Raw genomic sequence first — 20,100 nt, 5'->3', positions numbered from 1 at the left:
AACAATAATATATTCTTCTCTTTCTGTAACCCCCCTCCCTCAACGCATTTGAGGATTTTCAAGTATAAAGATACAGAAAGCAAGACAGAGAAAAAAATACAAAAAAATTAGAATGTAACACTTAACTAGGTAAAAACACAAATATTGTGTAAATAAACATGTAAAAGGGAGAGAAAAAATAAGATAAAAAGTGAACATACAGTACAAACCATTGTTCACCAAAAGAATCGAGCAGAGAAATGAGCTGGGATTCACTAAGGTTTAGTTAGCTTCACTACTAATTGCACACTGCGATCTCTGGAGGCATATGGATAGACTCCAAGTGGCAGAAACATTATGCACTATCGGATGAGAATACTACTCCTGGCAGAGGAAAAGCAAGCCTGAAATACACACACAGCCGTTAAAAATTCTGGGTTAAAAAGCTTTAAGCTTAATGATGAATTAGGCAACAATGGAGTCAATGCTGGTTGCGTGCAGTATGTATGTTGTAAAGAGGCATACTCTTCTAATCATTGTTACCTCTGTGTATGATCGTTCTGACAAACATTTTGTAGCCTTGTTGATCTGGCTATGTACAGAACTGTAAAAATGTAAAAAGTGATATTTTGCTGCCAGGCATGTCATGTCAATCCCGACATGAATTAATCAGAGAATTGAACTGGCAAAAGCCGGTTAATTAAGAAAACTTAACAAAAAAATTAAGAAAACCCAACCTGAGTATACCACCAGCCCATTGGATTTTAACATAGGACACACTGAATGTGATAATCATGGAAGGAAAAGGTTGAGGATTTTAAACAAGCAAAACAATTAAAATTTAATGTTTTTTCTTCTTTTTTTTTTATTATAAATTAAAAAAGAAAACCATTTAATTATCAGCGATGGTCACTTCAACCTCAACACCAGGCTCAAGTGAGATTGATGTGATCTGCTTCACCACCTCTGAAGGAGAATGAAGATCAATGACACGCTTGTGGACCCTCATCTGAAATCTGTCCCACGTCTTTGATCCTTCACCGCAAGGTGTTTTACGGGTTGTGATACGAAGGATTTTAGTCGGCATACGAATCGGCCCCTTCACACGCAACTTCTCCCTCTGTGAACCTTGGATCAAGTCGGAACAGACTGGAAGAAAAAAGAAAATTGTTCAATTTCAATGTGGTGTTTAAGTGACCGTTAGTCAATGATTATTCGGAGATCGTGAGATGCGGTGTGGTGTGATGTAGGTTTTAGAAAAACATTTTCTTTATCGTGCCAACATTTCGATCTTTATTGAGATCATCTTCAGTGCCACTCTGAACACGACACACAAGAATGGCACAATTCGCAGAAAACAAACACTTTGAGCCCTGAAGATGATCTCAATAAAGATCGAAACATTGGCACGATAAAGAAAATGTTTTTCTAAAACCTACGTCCCACCAGACCGCATCTCACGACCTCCGAATAATAATTTGTGAAACATGATGTATGATGTTCATAAACCTGTAGCTTTGAAGTTAAAAAAGTAATCCCTGACTACAGAAGGGATTAACACCTAACTACTCGTTGGGTGTCGGGGACAAGGGTTCAAACCACTTTACTATTAAAAAACAATGGCACATGCTGGGGTTTGAACCTAGAACTCTGAACGACTGAAGGTGGTGAAAGGCCAAACACCTCTGACAGACCAAGATGGATAAGACCTGAGCTGTAAGATTATTACTACACAGACCTCAAGAAGAAATATGTTTTAATTAATTATATTTCACCTTTTAAAACTTGAAAAATTAAGCCAGTTGCCAGTAAAAATGTGAAAGAATGAATTATCATGGATGATAACGAAGGAAAAAGACATAATAATAAAGTTTAATAGTTTATTTGTTTAAAGCTTAGTTTCCATTAAGCAAAAATCACTCGCGCAACTTGTCTCATGTTGTATATACCTGCTGGGACTCTGAAACTTTTGGTATGAGGATGTTTCGGGGAGAACCGATTGGCTGTCGGTTTTTTAGCGTGCATGTGCGCTTCACTTTGTCTGTTTCCACGTAAATACACGCATCTCAAGCTTCTGAATGAACCAGGACTGCATTCGACTTATCAGAGCTATCAATTTTCGTGGCATGCTTAAGAAGAAAGTTGTCATAATAAGGGAAATGTGATGATTTCTTCATTTGTTTTTCTTTTTATTCTTAACATAAAGTATCACAATAGCAAATGCTGATGTAGTAGGTGTAGATATGAACGGAATGCTTTTCTTGCGCTAACTGATGGCTCTTGTTCTGTCTCGTGGAAATGGTCAACCCGAGGCAATGTTTCGCGAGTGTTTAGTGATTTTTCTGCAATGGAAACACAGTATTATTTTATGAGTAGTCTGCATGTATCTGTTCTATGTGCATGTCTCTGTACGATATGATTTTTAGAAAGTCGCATTTTTTTCAGTGTTTAGTATTTGTATTTTGGCAAAATAACTTGTGTTGTTTTTCAAAATGGTGTTGTCCAATGCTGTAGATTAGTTTTTGTTGTTTTACAGTCATGACTGATTGATGAAATTTTTGATTTTACCGCTTCTCACTAATTCAACAAATTACTTAACAACGGTCACTAAATAACAGGCATACAGCGTAATATAACCAATTTTCTTAGAAAGCTTGTTTCTCGTTAATGAAATTATGATGGCGGCAATCAATTTAAAATTTTCCTGCTGGGTTTGTGAGATGATCCATAATTTATTTTGTTCATGTAAACTTCATATTATTACTTTTAAAAAAATCATGCATAGCAATCATCTCACCTTTTTCCAATGATTTCATGTTCTTTGAAGTCAAGGTAACACGAATCCTGTGAATGGAAGGTGCTTCGATTGCTGGCTTTTCAGCATCTTTGAATGCAGTACTCTAAAAATATTTAAAAAAAAATCGTCAAAATGAAAACTTAAAGCTCATGCTCATTTTACCTTTGGACAAAACTAAAATCCAGAGGCTAAGTAAACCATAAACATACTATAGCTATGTAAATAAAATACAATAAGCTTAGGGTATTTTAAAACTTCAATTTGTGTTTAAATTTTGAGGTTTATTAACTTTTTAATCCACGGTTCAAATTTCTAAGTGCAGCCGGACAGGGCAGAAAAACACGTGGAACCATAACCCCCATTGCATAAAACATGAAATTTCAAACAAATAAGTGCAATAATGCAACATACCATTTTCCTCGTCTATGGATATCAACGGGATGAATCTCAAAATGAAAGATATACTGGTCGAGAATATAATTAAGGAATTAATAAGTTTCCTTAATTACAGCGCTGTTCCAGTATGAACGAAGAGCCTTTTTAGAAGGGAAACCAGTGTTGGTAAGGTTGAGTACCAAGTTCCACAATTGCTCACCAGACTAAAAGTCTGTTTATTTGTTCCAATTTGAAAAAATAACTCAGTAAAAAAAGTCTCTAAACATCTTCAGTGAAATAGAAACAAACCTTTTAAATTAAAATAATAATGTATATAATATNTATATATATAATGAATATAATAAATATCCATAATATATTAGTATAATAATGACACTATTATATAATGATTTGTATTTTCAATTTATATTAGCTCAAATCTGTATTTGTATATATATAGACATGTGCAGAATTGAGTCGGGAGTTAACAGTCCTGGGGCAGACCTTGGTTTATCCATTCAGACAACAAGGTTGAGCTCTAGGTGGTGTCAACAAGTCAATTCAGTACCCAATGCACACAGTTCCTAGATACAAATCTTAGGGATAATTAAGTTAGGGTGGTGGAGTACTCATTATTACTCCATCACCTTTTCTTCTATTAACTAACCTAATTGAGGGTTGATGGGGTACTCAATATTCTGCCATCGATTGATTACTATTATGTGTTATGTGGTTTTTATTGTGGTTAGGTCGTCCAATCTGTATTCGCCATTGTCATGTCACCAAAGAGGTATTGGTTAAATCCTCCTGTTTGGCAAGAATTACTCTTTTTAATGTTTATGCTCGCTGCTTCAGTCTGTCAAATGTTTTCCACATAAATGCCGAACTGTATAGATTAAAGTTTATTTATTTGTTATTATTATTATTTAATGACAGGGGATTATTCCTCAATCCAGATACATTACTCATAGCATTTTTTTTGCAAATAATAATGATAATCGTATTCCAAATTTGCCTGCCAAGGCGCAAATCAACATGTCAACCCCCCACCCCACAAACTTATAAGAAGAACATATTGATAAAATAATACACAGATCAACAACTGAAAATAATAATGTATAATGTTTATTTTTTTATGAGATAATATTGGCATATACATATGTAATTATCCAAAAGCACATACATAAAACGAACGTTTGAATCTTGTATGAATAAATTTTGACACAATTAATTCATAATAACTGTCTATTTATTATCAATTATGGTGATTTATAGTACTTTCCAAATTCAAATTGGAGATCTTTAAGAAACGTTTTTGTAAATTCATTGCTAAACTAAATATATAAACAAATAAACAATATATTACATCTCGTAATTGTGATAACATTTGTTCTATTCTGTTTAAACAAATAAATTAAATGCATATAAATGTTAAACAACTCTAATCAACTATTTTTATGTTTACATTCATTTACAATATAATTAATTTACAATATTTACACAATTAAAAGTTATTAGAACTCCTAGAATGGATAAAGATCCGTAGCAATGAGATGCTCAAATGGGTTTGGAGTGTCTTTGCTGGGGATTCGACTCAAAATCACATCAAGCTTGCTATGTAATGTATCTTCGTCCTAAAGATAATTCAACATTATTAACAAAAATTTTATATAAGATTTTGTACATAAATATGTTAATTCTTGACTCACTTTTACAGTGTGATATGTGATGATGTCTTGGAATGATATTGTACGGAATGACGACTTTCTTTCGTGTTTCTTCATCTCTGCGCGAAGTGTTTCAGCAGATTCGTTTAGTACTTTTTTCATCGCTTCGAAGCTCAACTCTTCAGATGGATGTTTCTGTAATATAAAATTTTATTAGATCAGCAGGAATAAAGATACTGAAATATTAAATAATTACTCGTTGTAGTCCAGGTGTTGAACTCGCTGAATCCACCTCAAATTGGTTCAAGTCGTTAAGCGATCCTTTAAGATTTACACCCGATGATTCTACCCAAGAATGCCGGTGAGTCAACACTCGTGAAATATTTGCCACATCTATGCCCGATTCACGAAGGCAGTCACCTAGCTTTACTTCATCAGCATACAGATTTGGTTCTAATGCAAGTTCTTTTACGCCATTTTTTGAATGAAGTGGAGGAAGGAGGTAATGAGCATTTGCTTGTCTCTGGTCAACAATCTAAAACAATATCACAACATAAGTACAACTCATAACTAATAATGGATATATAACTTACAGAAGTCACGTATTGTTCTAAAGGCTTTAAATTCATGACTTTAACAACGAGATCGAGGAGGGCTATAGTAACGATATGCAGGTTCGCCTTTTGTGCAATAGGCATATGAACCTGCTTCAAAGAGACTTCTTGGATTCTAAAAATCATCGAGATGTATCCAGCGACTGTGTGGATGTTCAAAAGTTCAACACCAAAGAGTGCAAGTGTTGTGTATACTGAGCAAATAACTTCAGATGATTGGTCACGTTCAGCCATACGTTCAATCAGCGTTGTGTAGATCTCATCCTCATTTTTCCTTAGGAACATAGTGTCACCTCTTGAACACTGAACCACCGTCAAACTGGGAATAGGAATCCTTAAAAACAAAACAAAAAAATTAATAAGAGAACTATCTCTAGATTGAAATAATTCATTAATAAAGGAAATAAAAAGGCATACGTTGGTTCCTTGAGTTTTTCAAGATTGCCTTGTCGATCAAGGAGTGTCTGCATGATGTCCTGTACTAATAGCACACTCTGCTTGTCAGTGTTAAGTCTAAGCAGAGGACTGAGAAGAGATGAAGGAAATGTAGCGGACATGAGTGTATTTGTGTACTTCCTTCCAACCTAAAAACGCAGCATATTAGGTCTCAATTGCACCGTTTTTCAGTAAAGAAAATGTATTTACAATGAGCAAACACTTCAATAACATTTCACGAAGTAGAACATCCAACTGAGGGTTCAACGGGACTTTGGACATGATAAAAACCATAATTTCAACCATTTGGTAGTCTGGAAGATGGGACGTAAACTCCCCTAGACAGTCGATGAGTGATTCCATATAACCGAGCTCTTCTGAATCGTGGCGCCTCGAAGTAGCTCCTTTAAGGTGTCCGAGGAGAGAATTTATTATTTCCAGCACAGATGGTCCTACGCTTTCCTCTGCAGAGATAGAGATAATTTTTGAAAGAACGTCAGTTATACTTTTACGAATTGGAGGTGATGATGAGTAATTTTCATCAAGGTGGTACATCAGATGCTCGACTACTGCATATGAATATTGGTTCTGAAATAATAAATATATATCTTTACAAATTTTATACTAAACAAAAGTAACAAGATTTCACCTGTATGGAAAACATAATTATCCTAAAGGTATGTACTGCAAAATCATTTGGGACCCACAGGTTATGGTTGTCTAGATGCCTAAAGAAAATAAGTTTGTGTAAACACACTGCATTTTGTTATAGTAATTACTGAAAGAAAAGCAGATAAAACATTATTTTAACAGTTTTAACTTCACCTCAGAACAGGTTTCAGGAAAGAGCGGATGTGACCAAAAGAAGCTCTTCCGATTAATTCACGTATACAGGCATCTGCAACGGATGCAGGATCTGTTGAATCTTCTGCTTCCGTTGTGGCGCTATCCTGTTGATAGTAACGAGTAGTCTTCGGTCTGCGGCTTAAATAACTAACAAGGAAAATAAGCATAAGGCATAATTCAGAGGTAATTTTAATTACTAATATACAGATGTGTAAAAAAAAGTTTCTGAAAGGCAAAACAAAAACAAGACCTTACAGCTTCAGATTACCACCAAATGACCTACTTTCTTAAGAGGAAAACGCTTTAAATAAATAATGAAAGACACAATTTTTTAAAAATCAAAATTCATGCGTTATATTATGGGAACTGGTGTCTTTGGAAATTACCCCATTGAATATGAGGGTGTATTTCCATGATTAAAAATAATTTGAGGGGTGCTTTATTCAACTATGAAATGTTGGTTAAAATGATTTGTTGGAAACATCAATTTAATTTTAACTTTTGGAACTTTTTCTTTTTAATTCACCCTTTTATAATTATCTTACTTATTGTCTTGCATATTAAAAAGGAGGGATGGGAGGATTTTATCCATGTGCGTCGGTTCCCAAATATTTTCTACAAGATCATCGGCAACTGTTTTCCTAATCACACCCTGAAATTGACAATATATTTTAGGAAAATCAATAAATGTATTCAGTTTACTATAAATAATTTAATTTAAACTTTTAATAACCTGAAGTCCCTTAATTCCTGCTAATCGTATTTGTCGCCTAACTTCAGCATTGTTGTTTGCATTGTGGCACATGGAAGAAAACTTCGATACAAAAAAGTCATATCTCCTGTGATACGAGGGTGTATCTTCTTCGATATTTGCAAATTTCACAAACTGAAATTGTAATGTTATTTATTACATTAACGGATTTGTAAAAAGAAAAAAAAAATTATATAAATAGAACAGGTATGTTTATAAATACCCACAGATTGTGTTGCTAAGATTTGCAAATCAGGTTCAGTGGATTCTAGAAGTTTCTGAATCATACGGAGGAAGCTCTCAACAAAAAGATTGAGCGTTTGCGCATGGCAGGCTATCAACAGAGTATCCATTGCTTCCATGGCCATAACAACATATCTAAAAATATATTAACCATATAATTCAAGTCTAAGATTTAGAATTTAAGACTATTACCCAATCCTTTTTCTAGATATGTCCCTTGAAGCTCTTTGATAGAGATATTCAGCAATCCTGTCGAGCTTTTCGGGTGACGACAATGAATAAAATGTGAGCTTTTCCATGTTGCTTTTGTTAAGGCCTTCTTGGGGAACATTTGGAAATATGTTATCCACAAGGCGTTTATATCTCGGGCGCATGCAGGTGCAAGGAAGGCAGTCTAAAGAACCAAATATTTTATAATAATTTTATATTTTATTGATATAAAAATGATTCACATCTATGTATCCTAAAAATTCCTCTTTTCTTTGTTTATGTATAAGCCATTTATATTTAATGGTCTAATTGTCTAAATTACTTTTTTAACTTAATTATTCTTTTTATGTAAGGTCTTGGTTGAGAAGAAAAAGCTAGTGTCATCCTGCCCATGACCATAGAAAGAATAATTAATTGAAATGTATGTACAATGTTTTATTTCTGGAAAATGTATTTGAGAATGGCACTGTATGCCAAAACGTTGAAAGACACTCATTCTCACTTCTTCATGTTTGGAAAATTAAAATTAATCATAACAAAATGGAGGCAATAGTTTTCATCAAGAAGGTGGAACCGTGTTGTGGTCTTAGTCGGACAAAAAACCACTGGGTGATATTGGACCATAAACTCACTTCACTTCCCAGTCAGTGATATAGTGAACAAGAGCAAAGAGGCTATCTGCGTACTTTTCCCTCTGCTCAGTCACTAGTTCAGCCTGTCACTTCTTCTGTATAAAGTAGTGGTCAGTCTGATGCTCCTATATGTGTGCCTCTCTAGAAGCCTGATATACAGGAACATTGCCAGGCTGCACGTGGGGAAAAAGTTTCTGAGTCTTACGATAAACTCGCCCTGATATACATGCATATCGGAACTGCACAGTGAGACAAACACGCTGATGGTACTGGAATACATCAGAGATGAAGCCATTAGATTTTTTTAATCTCTGCAAAAGCTGTACCAGTACAATCTGCTGCTACATAAAATTGATTGGACGACAGGTACATGCACAGGAGAATAAAGAACACTCTGTTTTTGTGTTTCTGGCCTTGAAACTGGGGTTTTTATTCTAATATTTTTTCCTATAAAGCAAATAAGGTAATTGTTACTAGGCAGAAACTCCACTAAACCATTGTATAAAATGATATATTTGTAAATAAAATTTCTATTCTGTTCTGGTTTATTGTGTTATCAGTAATAAACCGTATTAAAATGTTTCATATATTCATCAATCCTGTACAAAAAATAATAGTTGAATTAACAGGAAAAATCAACGAGAAATAAGAGACAAAAAAATTAAACACTGAGATGCCATTTAACACTTAATAAAACAAAAGGGAAACATACAAACTAAGACAGTTGTACTTAGTAATTGTTTCAATAATTTTTGTTCTAGTAAACTTATAATGAAACAAAACATTAAAAATTATACGCAAATTCTAGAAATCCTTAAAATTAAATTAGACTCACCAGAATTTAAAGTATATCAAAGGTTTAATTAATTAGTAATTTAAAAAAAAGAAACCAATCAGGTGTGTCATTTAATTAAAACTTACAAGATTGGTACTTCCTGTCTTTGTTTGTATGTTTTGTATAAAATGTATTCACACTACTTACAACACTCCATTATAATTATTATATTTTTAAAAATAATGTATCGGATTTTATCACAGTTTAAAATTAAAATTAGTAATAAATTAGATTGTCAAAAATTATAATTGTTTAAAAAATTTATTGATAAAGATATTATCACTGAGGAGGTTCTGCCTTGAACTCTTTAGAAATGTCATTTGATCGATCATAAAAATTTTATATTTTTCGATTTTCTGGTGGAAGAAAAATCGATCGGATTTTTCTTGTTTTTATTTTATTTTTATTTTACGGTCTTACTAATTGAAATGTGTGACTTGGAATTTTCTTTTTTCTTTCTTCAAAAAACTTTGTATGTAAACCCATAGAAAGAGACGTAAACAAGGGGACTCTCAACATTTGGAAAACGTTTCTGCCTTGAATTCATTAAAAATGTCATTTGATCGATCATAAAAATTTTATATTTTCGATTTTCTAATAGAAAAATCGATCGTTTTCATTATTGTTATTTTTATTTTATGGTCTTATCGATCGAAACGAATTATTTGGAAAAAACTTTTTATTAAAAAAAATCTTTTGTGCGTAAGAGCATCAAAAATGTGTTTCCATGCAAAATTGTCAACTTACAAGAGGGATCTGAACATTTGGAAAATGTTGAATCCAAACATTCGGGGATTTGTGAATTCGTTGCCGTTTCATTCTGCGTCTCGAAACAACATTTGACCAACGACATGACTTTTCTCTCTCCCTAAATATTTATTTAAAAATAAAAACAGAGAATAATTCAAAATGAGCTGTGAAAACCTCGTCCCTAATTCGACTAGGTTTTCAATGGGGCTTCCCTTATTTTCCATTGATCCGTTCTTCAAAGTATGCGCATGTTTCAATGGAATAACGCGCCATTTTTCAAATATAAACATAAGCGTAAAAGCCGATAAAATCTCAAGACATTATGAAACAAATAATAAATTACAAGTATATAAAATTTACCAATAAAATTCTTGTAAATTAATACGGATCCCTTCATCATACATTAATTTTTGTCCTAAAGATTATTTAGAAATCGTGAGCCCGTCTGGTGTGATGTAGGTGTATAAAAACTGTTTCTTTATCGTACCAATGTTTCAATCTTTGTTGAGATCATCTTCAGGACCTGAGATTTATAAACATTGTTTAAATTTACTTATACATAAAATACAAATACATATAAGATGTGAATATGAATTTATACAATGATGTACACAATAAAGAAATTTTAGATCCATTACATTTCGTGGTCTGATTGATCAAATAACTTTTTTCAATTAATAATCTTTTTCATTTCAACCAATACCTTAAATAAAAAGATTAATTAATTGGTAGAAATTTTAGGTTTAATCAAAGTATTTGTACTCACTGAAAGTTTTCTGTGTAGATGTCTCACTGTTGTGTCATGTTGAGAGTGTTGGTGTATATGCACAATATCTCACTAAAACTCTCAACACAACACACAACAGTGATACATCTACACAGAAAACACATTTTGGGTGGGTAAAAATCCTTTGATTAAACCTAAAATTGCTATATTGTGTACATCATTGTATAAATTCATATTCACATCATATAAGAATATGTATTTGTTTGCATATGTTTATAAATCCCAGGTCCTGAGGTCTCAATAAAGATTGTAATGTTAGCATAGTAAAGAAAATGTTTTTCTCAACCTACATCTCACCAGACTGCATCTCACAATCTCTAAATAAACATTAATTAATGATTACTAAATACTACACACTTTTGTTTTAAATGTAAACATCTTGGCGTTAGTTTTAAAACTCCAAGCTTACATGGCATGAACATGTCAGCTCTATTATTACAAACTTCCGAAAAACCTTATTACCTGTAAAATAAATAAGTATTAACGTGTTGTGAATAAAATTCCTTGTTTTATAAATAATTCTAAAAAATAACAAATATATCTCAAATGGTTGTTTGTTACTGAAAAAAAAACCAAATTTTTGATTGAAGCTGACTCTCCAGATTCAATTTGAATGAGATTTGAAGGGGGATTATTCCAGTTTTCAACGATGAGGTTTGAGAAGAATGATGGTCCAACTAATTTCTTGAAGTGCTGTTTTTAAACTTTTATGTGTTTGAAGAAGTATATAGTGAGAAAAGTCATGGCCTATTTATTTCTAAGAATTTATAGGTTTCGATGAGATCTTTTCATAGTTATATGGTTTTAATTTTTTGGAGATATTGGTAAAACATTTTTGACTAAAGTCTAAAAAAAGACTAAAGGAAACACTTTTTAACAAGACACTGTTCACTATGTGGGCATTTGAAAAGATTGGTAAAGTCCAACATGTTATGTTTGCAAATAAGGAAAAGAAGCAAAAACACATATTCTAACAAACTGTGGAGCTACACTTGCCCCTAGGAGGAATGGATTTGAGATGTACAACTGTAGAAGAAATTCAACTACTGAATACTAACTTAACTACTACTGAAATTTCTTGATGAACTAAGACTAGTCGGTGTGCTATAGGTTTAGAACGGGGTATACAACAGGAACAGGTATCAAATGAGTACATTGAACACCCCGAATATTACATCATTAAAGATGACAGAGAAAGGGAAAATTGTTTAAAAAGATATCGATTTTGAAAGTCGATTTCCATTTGTGAATATGACACACTTTAGTAGGTTTTATAACTGTTAAACATGGTAAAAAAGTTATGTGATAGTTTCACAAAGGTTTAACAAAAAACAAAAAGTTTTTTATTCATAAAAAATAATATAGTGGACGTTCTAACACAAATAATGTAAAGTCGAAGCCAAACAATCGTCAGACAAATCAATTTTGACCATTGTTCAATTTTAATTTTATCTTTAACTCCTTTCATGTTTCTTTCCACCTCTAAATTGCATTCAAATGTCAAACTTAAATGTAATCTTTTGAATTTTTACAAAAATTTACCACCTTTTTTGAACAATTGGTAAACTTTTTACAGAACATCCATAGAAGTTAACAATTTTTTGTTCTTCATATTTTGGTACACACCTATATATATAAGCCCATCTGGATGACATTTTGTCATTTAAGTGGCCATAAAATGATAGAAAATGTTTCAGACTATATCAGATTATTTGTACTCCTATCTAAGTAAGTATGCTTTTATGTTATTGTATTAATATTTTTAATGCCAGGTCTAAATTATGTAGCTTACAACCTTGAATTTTTAATATTTAATTACTCACATTTGATTGTTATTGACCATTGATGGCATAGTTTTTTTAAACTATATAATAGTAGAATTTTTTATGTAATAACAATATTTTTATTATAAAATTCTTTTTCATTTCATAATAAAAAATCTGTAAGTTTGTATCACAAAATTTTAATGTGAAAAAATCATGAATGATGAGTAGTGTTTTTTTAAACTTGTTCTGACTTGCAAAAAATTGGTGTCATTTTTATTCAGTAGACATTTTTGATATTGTTTAATTTCAAAAGAGTGGCTTTATTTTTTGCACAATTATTAATTTTATAAAAGTAATGAATTGTTAAATAAACAATCTAGTAATTATTAAGTTCATTTTCGATGTGGTGATTTCTGTGAGGTGATAAACCTGTAATTTGATTAACTCTAATCATCCTGCTTTACCCAATCTTATCATCAACATTTTGTAATATTCAGCAGGTCATATGTGTAATGACCCTGGCAGATGGTTACCTTAACAAATTAAGTTTATTTTATTTATTTATTTTTTAATGTGTTGATAAAATAAACTTATTATTATGTATAAAAGTATAGAGGAATATTGAGTATTCCACCACCTTAACTGAATGAATGGGTGTTAATAAGAAAAAATGTATTTAAGAGTGAGTGAGAGTATGAATAGATAATTATTCAGAAATCGTGAGATGTGGTCTTAATAATTATCGATTAACGGTCACTAATCACCACACAGTATGAATAGATTAAGGAAACGAGTATGTTGAGGGTTGAAATGACCTAGCTTTTGATAACCTCTGGAGCTCAACCTCAGTTACTGGATTAGGCTAAGGTCTGACCCTGGACTACCTTTCCCCGGGGTGGGTGATTCTTGAGACTTGCCTGCAATTCAGCTAGAATTGCCAGTGGACTGTGAGAAGAGATAGGCTCAATTCTGTACATGTGTGTTCAGACTTGATCTGATAAAAAAACAGTAATCAGTATTTTCAGCTCAGAAATAAGTTAGAAACTGTTGATACACAGACTCGAGTTTTGTCTTGCCTTATCCTTTATAGAGAATGGGTAGGGCAGGCCAAACCAAATAATTTAATTTTAAAATTTAATCCCAATAATCAAAGTGTGTTGTTATTTATTTTCACTTAATATTTTTTTTGTTTCAGTCGAATACATAGACATAGACTTCACTCTATGGCTATCATGGATGCTTATGCCCCTTATCCTCACATTTCTTCTTCCAATGGTAATCCTTGCTCTTTTTTACACCACCGCTGTCATCCTTTACGTTTACAAATACTGGTACAACTTGCATACCATATTGATAGTTTTATTAATTGTGGTTGATTTTCTAGTAAAATTTATTTTTAGGGATCGCCTGAAATATGCTTATGAAAATGACTTTTGGGATGGTGCCAGGAAGACAGTGGCAGCTTTGTGGGATGCCCATGGTTGGATCTGGCATGGCTATGAGATCCGTGGCATGGAAAACATACCGGAAGATGAAGCCGTACTTTTTGTCTACTATCATGGAACACTTCCAGTCGACTTGTACTATTTCATTGCTCGAATTTACCTGGTAACAAACAAATTGATTCATACAGTTGGTGACAGGTTTCTTTTCAATGTTCCTGGTAAGTTTTGTCCGTGCTTTGTTAAGCGTAAAAATCATGTTTTCTAACCTCACTTTTTCTATGTTAGGTTGGTCTATCATATCAGAAGGGATCAAGGTGATCCCCGGGACTCTGCAGACATGCTCTGCCATCCTGAAAGAAGGAAATTCACTTGCAATTTCTCCTGGAGGAGTTTTTGAGGCTCAATTTGGAGGTCCTGACTATCGTTTGATGTGGAAGAGGAGGCTCGGCTTTGCCAAAGTCGCCTTAGATGCTAAAGTTGTAAGATAACCACTTATTTTAAAGTTTCTTTTGAGCAATAATTTTGTAATAACAGTCAAATTTGATTAACTCTTAGCTCTATAAATTTTCAGAGCATAGTGCCAATGTTTACCCAAAATGTTCGAGAGGCATTTCGTAATGTTACTTTCGGTAGGCGCATTTGGCTAAAACTCTATCTCAAAACACGACTTCCTCTTGTTCCTATTTATGGAGGATTTCCTGTAAAGCTCATAACTCATGTCGGCAAACCGATAAGTTATAATGTCTGTGATGGCACTCCTGAGGATCTTCAAAAGATAGTAAGAATCAGTGAATTAAAAAAAACGAAAAAAAAAAACTTACGTCTATCTTTTCCCTCCAGGTAGCTAAAGCGATTAGCGACCTCATTGACACCCATCAGAAACTCCCTGGATCTATTTTGAGAGGAGTTGTCGAGCGTGTTTACGCTACACCCAAACCGACTGAATTAATCAAAGAAGATTAACGAGAAAGAAAAAATTACTTTAAAAAAAATTACTTTCACTGTTCAAATGTTAATATAAAAGAAGCTTTTTCGTTGATGAAAAATAGTAGAGAAAAAATATCAATATCCATAAATGCAAGTATGTGGTATGTTTATTAATATTTATACATCATGATAAACAATATTTTAATCTTATCAACAGGCTTAAATGATTATATTAAAAATTGTAAATGATCATGATGTTGCCCATGAACAATTTTTATGAAATGATTTATTTTCATTGTGATATAAACGAAAAGTAAAAGTACATTAAAAAAAATTATATTTATATTTGCTTGAGTTCAAACTAATATTTTTTCTAATACATTATTGTTATTATTGTTTGGTGATTAGTGACCGTTAATCGATAATTATTCAGAAATCGTGAGATGCGGTCTGGTGTGATGTAGGTTTCAGAAAAACTTTGATTGAATAAAAAAAAAAATATATTTTGCATTGTATTAATTCACTTTTTCACATCCTAAATGTATTTGTTAAATGTAAACGTTTGTAAATCCCAGGCCCTGAAGATGATCTCAATAAAGATCAAAATGTTGGCACGATAAAGAAAATGTTTTTCTGAAACCTACATCACACCAGACCGCATCTCACAATTTCTGAATAATAATAATTATTTTTTTAAATGTATTATTTTCTATTTTTTAGGAAATGACATGTTCCTATTGATATTTTATTACTTATTAGTGGCAATGTGAAACTATCGAACAGAACTGTGCGTTGTTGGCAAGGCTGAAAAAAAGTAACGAGTTTACTTTTAGCATTTCAAATATGGATTTAAATTTTATAAGGTATTGTTATTGAAATCAGCCTTAAAATGAAGTTAAATAATATAACACCAGTTAAATAATATAATCAAGTAGTGCTTCCACTTATAAGTGTGGTGAGTGAAGTGTTTTAAATGTTAATACTTGATTTATTTAGACCTTTTAGTACCAATTATTATGGAACAAATAAAAAAAGGCTGTTTTTTCTTTTTAAAAAATTACTAACAACACTTAAACTTCATACAGACACGCTCTCCTGGCTAATGAAATATCATTTATGTAATTTTATATTATTATTTTTAATCACTTGTTGAGATTTGGAAGAAGACAATGAATTAACTTTTTTAAAAATATTTATTTGGGGTCAGTTTCTAGACTTTGTCTATTCAATGTGCATCATTTTAATTATATTGTGAGAATCGCTGCTTTATTTTCTTCTTGCTTCATGATTAACATAATGTTACAAACATAAAGGGGGTGTGTAAAAGGGTAAAATATGTATTAAAAGAGAATTTTGGTAGGGTTTAATGTAATTTTAAATAAATAAACTTTACTCTAATACAAGATAAACGTATTACCTTGTGCTTTTGTATATAATTATATCTATTATAGTACGTATTATAAATTTATAAAGTACTTACAAGGTATACATTCATTGATGTGTACTCAAATGGTGATTTTTGTAAAACTGGTGATATATTGAGATAAACATTGTTGAATAAAAAGTAGACTAACAAATAAACAAATATTTTTCCTGTACACAAGAAAAAACATACGAACAATTTTGTAAAGTTGGTGATCTGCTAATGCAATATAGAGAATAAAAGTATATTAAATTGAATAAACTTTTTTTTAAACAAAAATATACAGCAAAATTATACATCTTTTTCTATGTTAGTTGATATTTTGTGAAAATGAAAGGAACAATTTAAGTTTTGACATTTATTTGATACTCATGCAACATACATATTTCAGTATTTTTATGTCCAATGTTTGTATTTGTGTGCATTTTTTTTGCATTTGAGTGTTTGTGTGAACAAGTACGGATTGAATAATACACTAACTTCAATAGGTTTGATAAAAATTATTATTACATTTTAAAAGAGTACGCTTCAATATAATTTTAAAGTTAAAAAATGATACTCGATAATATTAACAATCCACTTTACATTGAGATAATAAATGGTTTTACAGACAGGCCAACCCAGCAATGATAGACCAAAATTATCGTTAAGGATCAAATTACACGTGTTGAATTGAGATTTATGAGGTGATGAACATGACTGATCTATTTTATTTTAGTATTATTATTATGAGAACTTGTCACGGTTAAGTAATCTTAACCCCACAGTAGCGACCAGTCAGATTCTTACCAAATTTCATTTGAATTTCAGTGATTGCAGTCAAGGGATTTGTGATCTAAGTATCTGCAAAAGTTCTGATTTCACAGAGAATTTTGTCATTTATATCAATGACATAAAGGATGAATAGAATTGTACGCAGGACCGATCCTTGTGGACTCTGCTAAACCTGGGTAGGAATTAGTATGTACTTGATCAACCTTGACTTTTCCTATCAGAGAGGTGTGATTTCAAGAAATTTTGGAAAGTACCATTGATATCAAGCCCCTCCAGTTTGTAAACTAAGTGTGTGAGGCTCACGATCAAACTTCCTAGGGAAATCAAGGTAGATAACATCAATTGTATTGGTTGAGTCCAGGTTTTTGCCCAGAAGTTGATATTTTGCACCATGTTGTAAAAACAATGTTTTGAGACAAAGCTGTGCTGAGTGGGGAGAATAATTTTATTTAAATTGTAATAAAGTAATTGTTTGAATATTACTTTTTTAAAGCATGGGTCTTGGAGCTTTTCTTGAAGATAGGAGTAACAATAATCCTCAAAAAAAAAAAAAAAAAAAAAATTATGCAGGGTGGGTGACCAAGACCTGAGGGGTTAAATGCCTGGGTAGTCTCATACCCCATCCCTAAAAGGTCCGGGACTTGGTCGGCTCACGTGTCCTGCATAAACCTCTTGGACTTGTTCACAAACCCCAAGATTTTGGATCATTTTATCTTGGGGAGTAATTTGGTAATGTCCTCTCCTTCAAAGATTTCGAATCTAGACCTAGCATACCTATCACACTCTGCGAGGTAGTGTCGAGCCGTTTCTTTTTTTATTTCGCAGAAGCGGCAAAAGGGATCTGGTAGGATACCCATTATGAAGAGGTGTCTTCTCAGTGGGCAGTGCCCCGTCAGAATACCTATCAGCCTCCTAATTCCCTTCCTTGAGATAGAGAATAGCCATTTCGATTCTGCTGGGTTGATCGCCTTAACAAACTCTTTCGATTGCCTGTGTCCGGGGGATAAATTCCACTCCCTAAGGAATTGTTTCATGCCCCAGCTATTGATACTCTCCTTCGCTGTGCTCATAGAGTGAGGTAATACCGGTTGTGGCCCGACAAACGCAGTATTAGAACCTTTGGCTAGGCTATCCGCCTTTTCATTGCCATTGTGTCCTTTATGTGCTGGTATCCAAATAAGGGTCACCTTATTCTCAAGCCTGAAATAGATCCTATTGATAAGATCTATAGTTTCCTCCACCAGTTGTGAGGTTGACAAATCTTTTTGGATTGCCCTAGGACTAGCCTGACTCACAAAAGATTTTAATATCTTTTCCCTTAATTTTATTTTCCATAAGTGTTCTACAACACACATTGATGGCCCAGATTTCCGCCTGAAAAACGGAGGTGTTATTGCCAAGAGGGGAGGAGATGCTGATTCCTAATTTTGGTATGTAGATTCCTGCACCACTCCCTCTTCCTTTGATAAGTGATCCATCTGTGTAGCTGTCTATGTTACAATGGTCATCATCCAGACTATAATTATAATCACAAGGGGTGACTACCTGAAAATGCTTTTTCCCCGAAGTGGTTTTAATCTTTTTTTTTAAGAAGATAGTCTTGCATTCTGTGGGAAAATAAGAATTCGAGAATATGACAGTTTAAAAAGAAAATAATGTTTATAGAATGTGTTTAATTCAGAAATTGATAAACTTAACATTTCTAAGACAGGTAAATTCATTAGAACTTCCAGTCTGGACACCGTCTGCTTTCATGTACACTGAAATTGGGCTTGAATTTATTTTTTCTCATACTATGAAACTACACTACAATTATTTGGTAAAAGTGACAAAAATGGAAAACTTCTGATTCCCTAAAATAGTAATGCTGGAAGTCATGAAACAAGAAGTGGTTGGTATGCCTTTTAGAAAATGAAGATTCCTCGGTTTACAGGGTATTTGACTATACAGGCCATGAGTATCTTAGGGGCGATTGGGTAAAATAAGACTAATTATAAAAATTAGAGGTAATATCCTAAAACTTAATAAAACACCTTTTAATACTTCTGAAACTGAATGTACCATTTGTCATTTAAAATAAGAGGAAGATTTGTCAAAATTAAGTGAATTATTCTTTTTATCTGTCTTGGTGGAGATGAAAAAGTTAGTGTCACGAGGGATTCGAACCTTGCTGCTCCAATGGCTTGAGCTGTAATGACTTTGTCGACTGAAGTCTGAAGTTGCTAAACATGTACATACATTATGTAAATTGAGGAAACATGGCTAGGGTTGGAAGTTCTCCCATTAAACCTGTGTATAGATTATCTGAATGGAAAAGATTGGATTGGTTTAATCAGTTCTAGTAGAGAAGCTTACAATCTTAAACCAATCTTGTAATAAAAAAAATTATTTACAACTAGCTACCAAATAATAATAATCCATATATGCTTAGCAGTCAAAATTGACCATATTAATGTATACCATATGTAATAATATTAATTATTAATCACTTAATTATTCTTTTTATCTAACTTGGTTGAGATTATTGGTTGGGAAGAAAAATTTACCGTCATGAGCGAGATTCGAACTCACGACCGTCGGCTCAATACGCCACTGCTCTAACCACTTGAGCTATTGTGACTTTGCGGTCAAGTCCCACCATTGGGGTTCAAATCCTGCTTGTGACAATAACTTTTTCATCTCAACCAAGACCTTAGATAAAAAGAATAATTAATTAAAATAATAACAATATTAAGACATTTAATAAAAGAAATATATAAATAAAATGTAAATAAATAAATAATGAAGTAAAACAAATAAATAAATAAAAACATTAATAAATTAAAAAAAAACAAAACAACAAAT

General features: G+C 32.5%; 3 protein-coding genes across 7 annotated transcripts; 1 reads left to right on the top strand and 2 right to left on the bottom strand.

Moving 5' to 3' along the window:
* Window positions 1-813: 813 nt before the first annotated feature.
* LOC106662570 (40S ribosomal protein S20) lies at window positions 814-3,342 on the bottom strand. Its single transcript, XM_014386762.1, has 3 exons — window positions 3,188-3,342; window positions 2,777-2,879; window positions 814-1,128 (listed from the first exon to the last, which is right to left on the bottom strand). The coding sequence occupies exons 1-3, from the start codon at window positions 3,188-3,190 to the stop codon at window positions 872-874; spliced, it is 363 nt and encodes a 120-aa protein (XP_014242248.1). The 5' UTR covers window positions 3,191-3,342; the 3' UTR covers window positions 814-871.
* Window positions 3,343-4,281: 939 nt separating this feature from the next.
* LOC106662569 (protein EFR3 homolog cmp44E) lies at window positions 4,282-10,271 on the bottom strand. Of its 3 annotated transcripts, none has more exons than XM_014386759.2 (13): window positions 10,132-10,271; window positions 7,900-8,101; window positions 7,692-7,842; window positions 7,447-7,599; window positions 7,259-7,365; window positions 6,693-6,860; window positions 6,517-6,595; window positions 6,078-6,455; window positions 5,850-6,016; window positions 5,412-5,766; window positions 5,075-5,353; window positions 4,861-5,013; window positions 4,282-4,785 (listed from the first exon to the last, which is right to left on the bottom strand). In XM_014386759.2, the coding sequence occupies exons 1-13, from the start codon at window positions 10,235-10,237 to the stop codon at window positions 4,675-4,677; spliced, it is 2,409 nt and encodes an 802-aa protein (XP_014242245.1). In that variant the 5' UTR covers window positions 10,238-10,271; the 3' UTR covers window positions 4,282-4,674. The 3 variants fall into 3 exon arrangements, with proteins under 3 accessions (XP_014242245.1, XP_014242246.1, XP_014242247.1); XM_014386760.2 differs by lacking the exon at window positions 10,132-10,271 and adding an exon at window positions 9,532-9,562; XM_014386761.2 differs by lacking the exon at window positions 10,132-10,271 and adding an exon at window positions 9,385-9,448 and having other exon boundaries at window positions 4,283-4,785.
* Window positions 10,272-12,183: 1,912 nt separating this feature from the next.
* LOC106662635 (transmembrane protein 68) lies at window positions 12,184-16,749 on the top strand. 3 transcript variants are annotated; one of them, XR_001339934.2, is made up of 7 exons: window positions 12,184-12,649; window positions 13,883-14,018; window positions 14,088-14,350; window positions 14,418-14,611; window positions 14,704-14,910; window positions 14,973-15,213; window positions 15,780-16,749. XR_001339934.2 is itself a non-coding variant. In XM_014386856.2 (7 exons), exons 2-7 carry the CDS (start codon window positions 12,610-12,612, stop codon window positions 15,093-15,095), a joined length of 963 nt encoding a protein of 320 aa, XP_014242342.1. In that variant the 5' UTR covers window positions 12,184-12,433; window positions 12,498-12,609; the 3' UTR covers window positions 15,096-15,297. The 3 variants fall into 3 exon arrangements, 2 of the variants coding, with proteins under 2 accessions (XP_014242342.1, XP_014242341.1); XM_014386856.2 differs by lacking the exon at window positions 15,780-16,749 and having other exon boundaries at window positions 12,184-12,433; window positions 12,498-12,649; window positions 14,973-15,297; XM_014386855.2 differs by lacking the exon at window positions 15,780-16,749 and having other exon boundaries at window positions 14,973-15,297.
* The last annotated feature ends 3,351 nt before the right edge of the window (window positions 16,750-20,100 follow it).

This window comes from Cimex lectularius, unplaced genomic scaffold (assembly GCF_000648675.2).
Source record: "Cimex lectularius strain Harlan isolate CLEC.00 unplaced genomic scaffold, Clec_2.1 scaffold33, whole genome shotgun sequence".
NCBI lineage: Eukaryota > Metazoa > Arthropoda > Insecta > Hemiptera > Cimicidae > Cimex > Cimex lectularius.
This window is presented reverse-complemented; position numbering and strand designations above follow the sequence as displayed.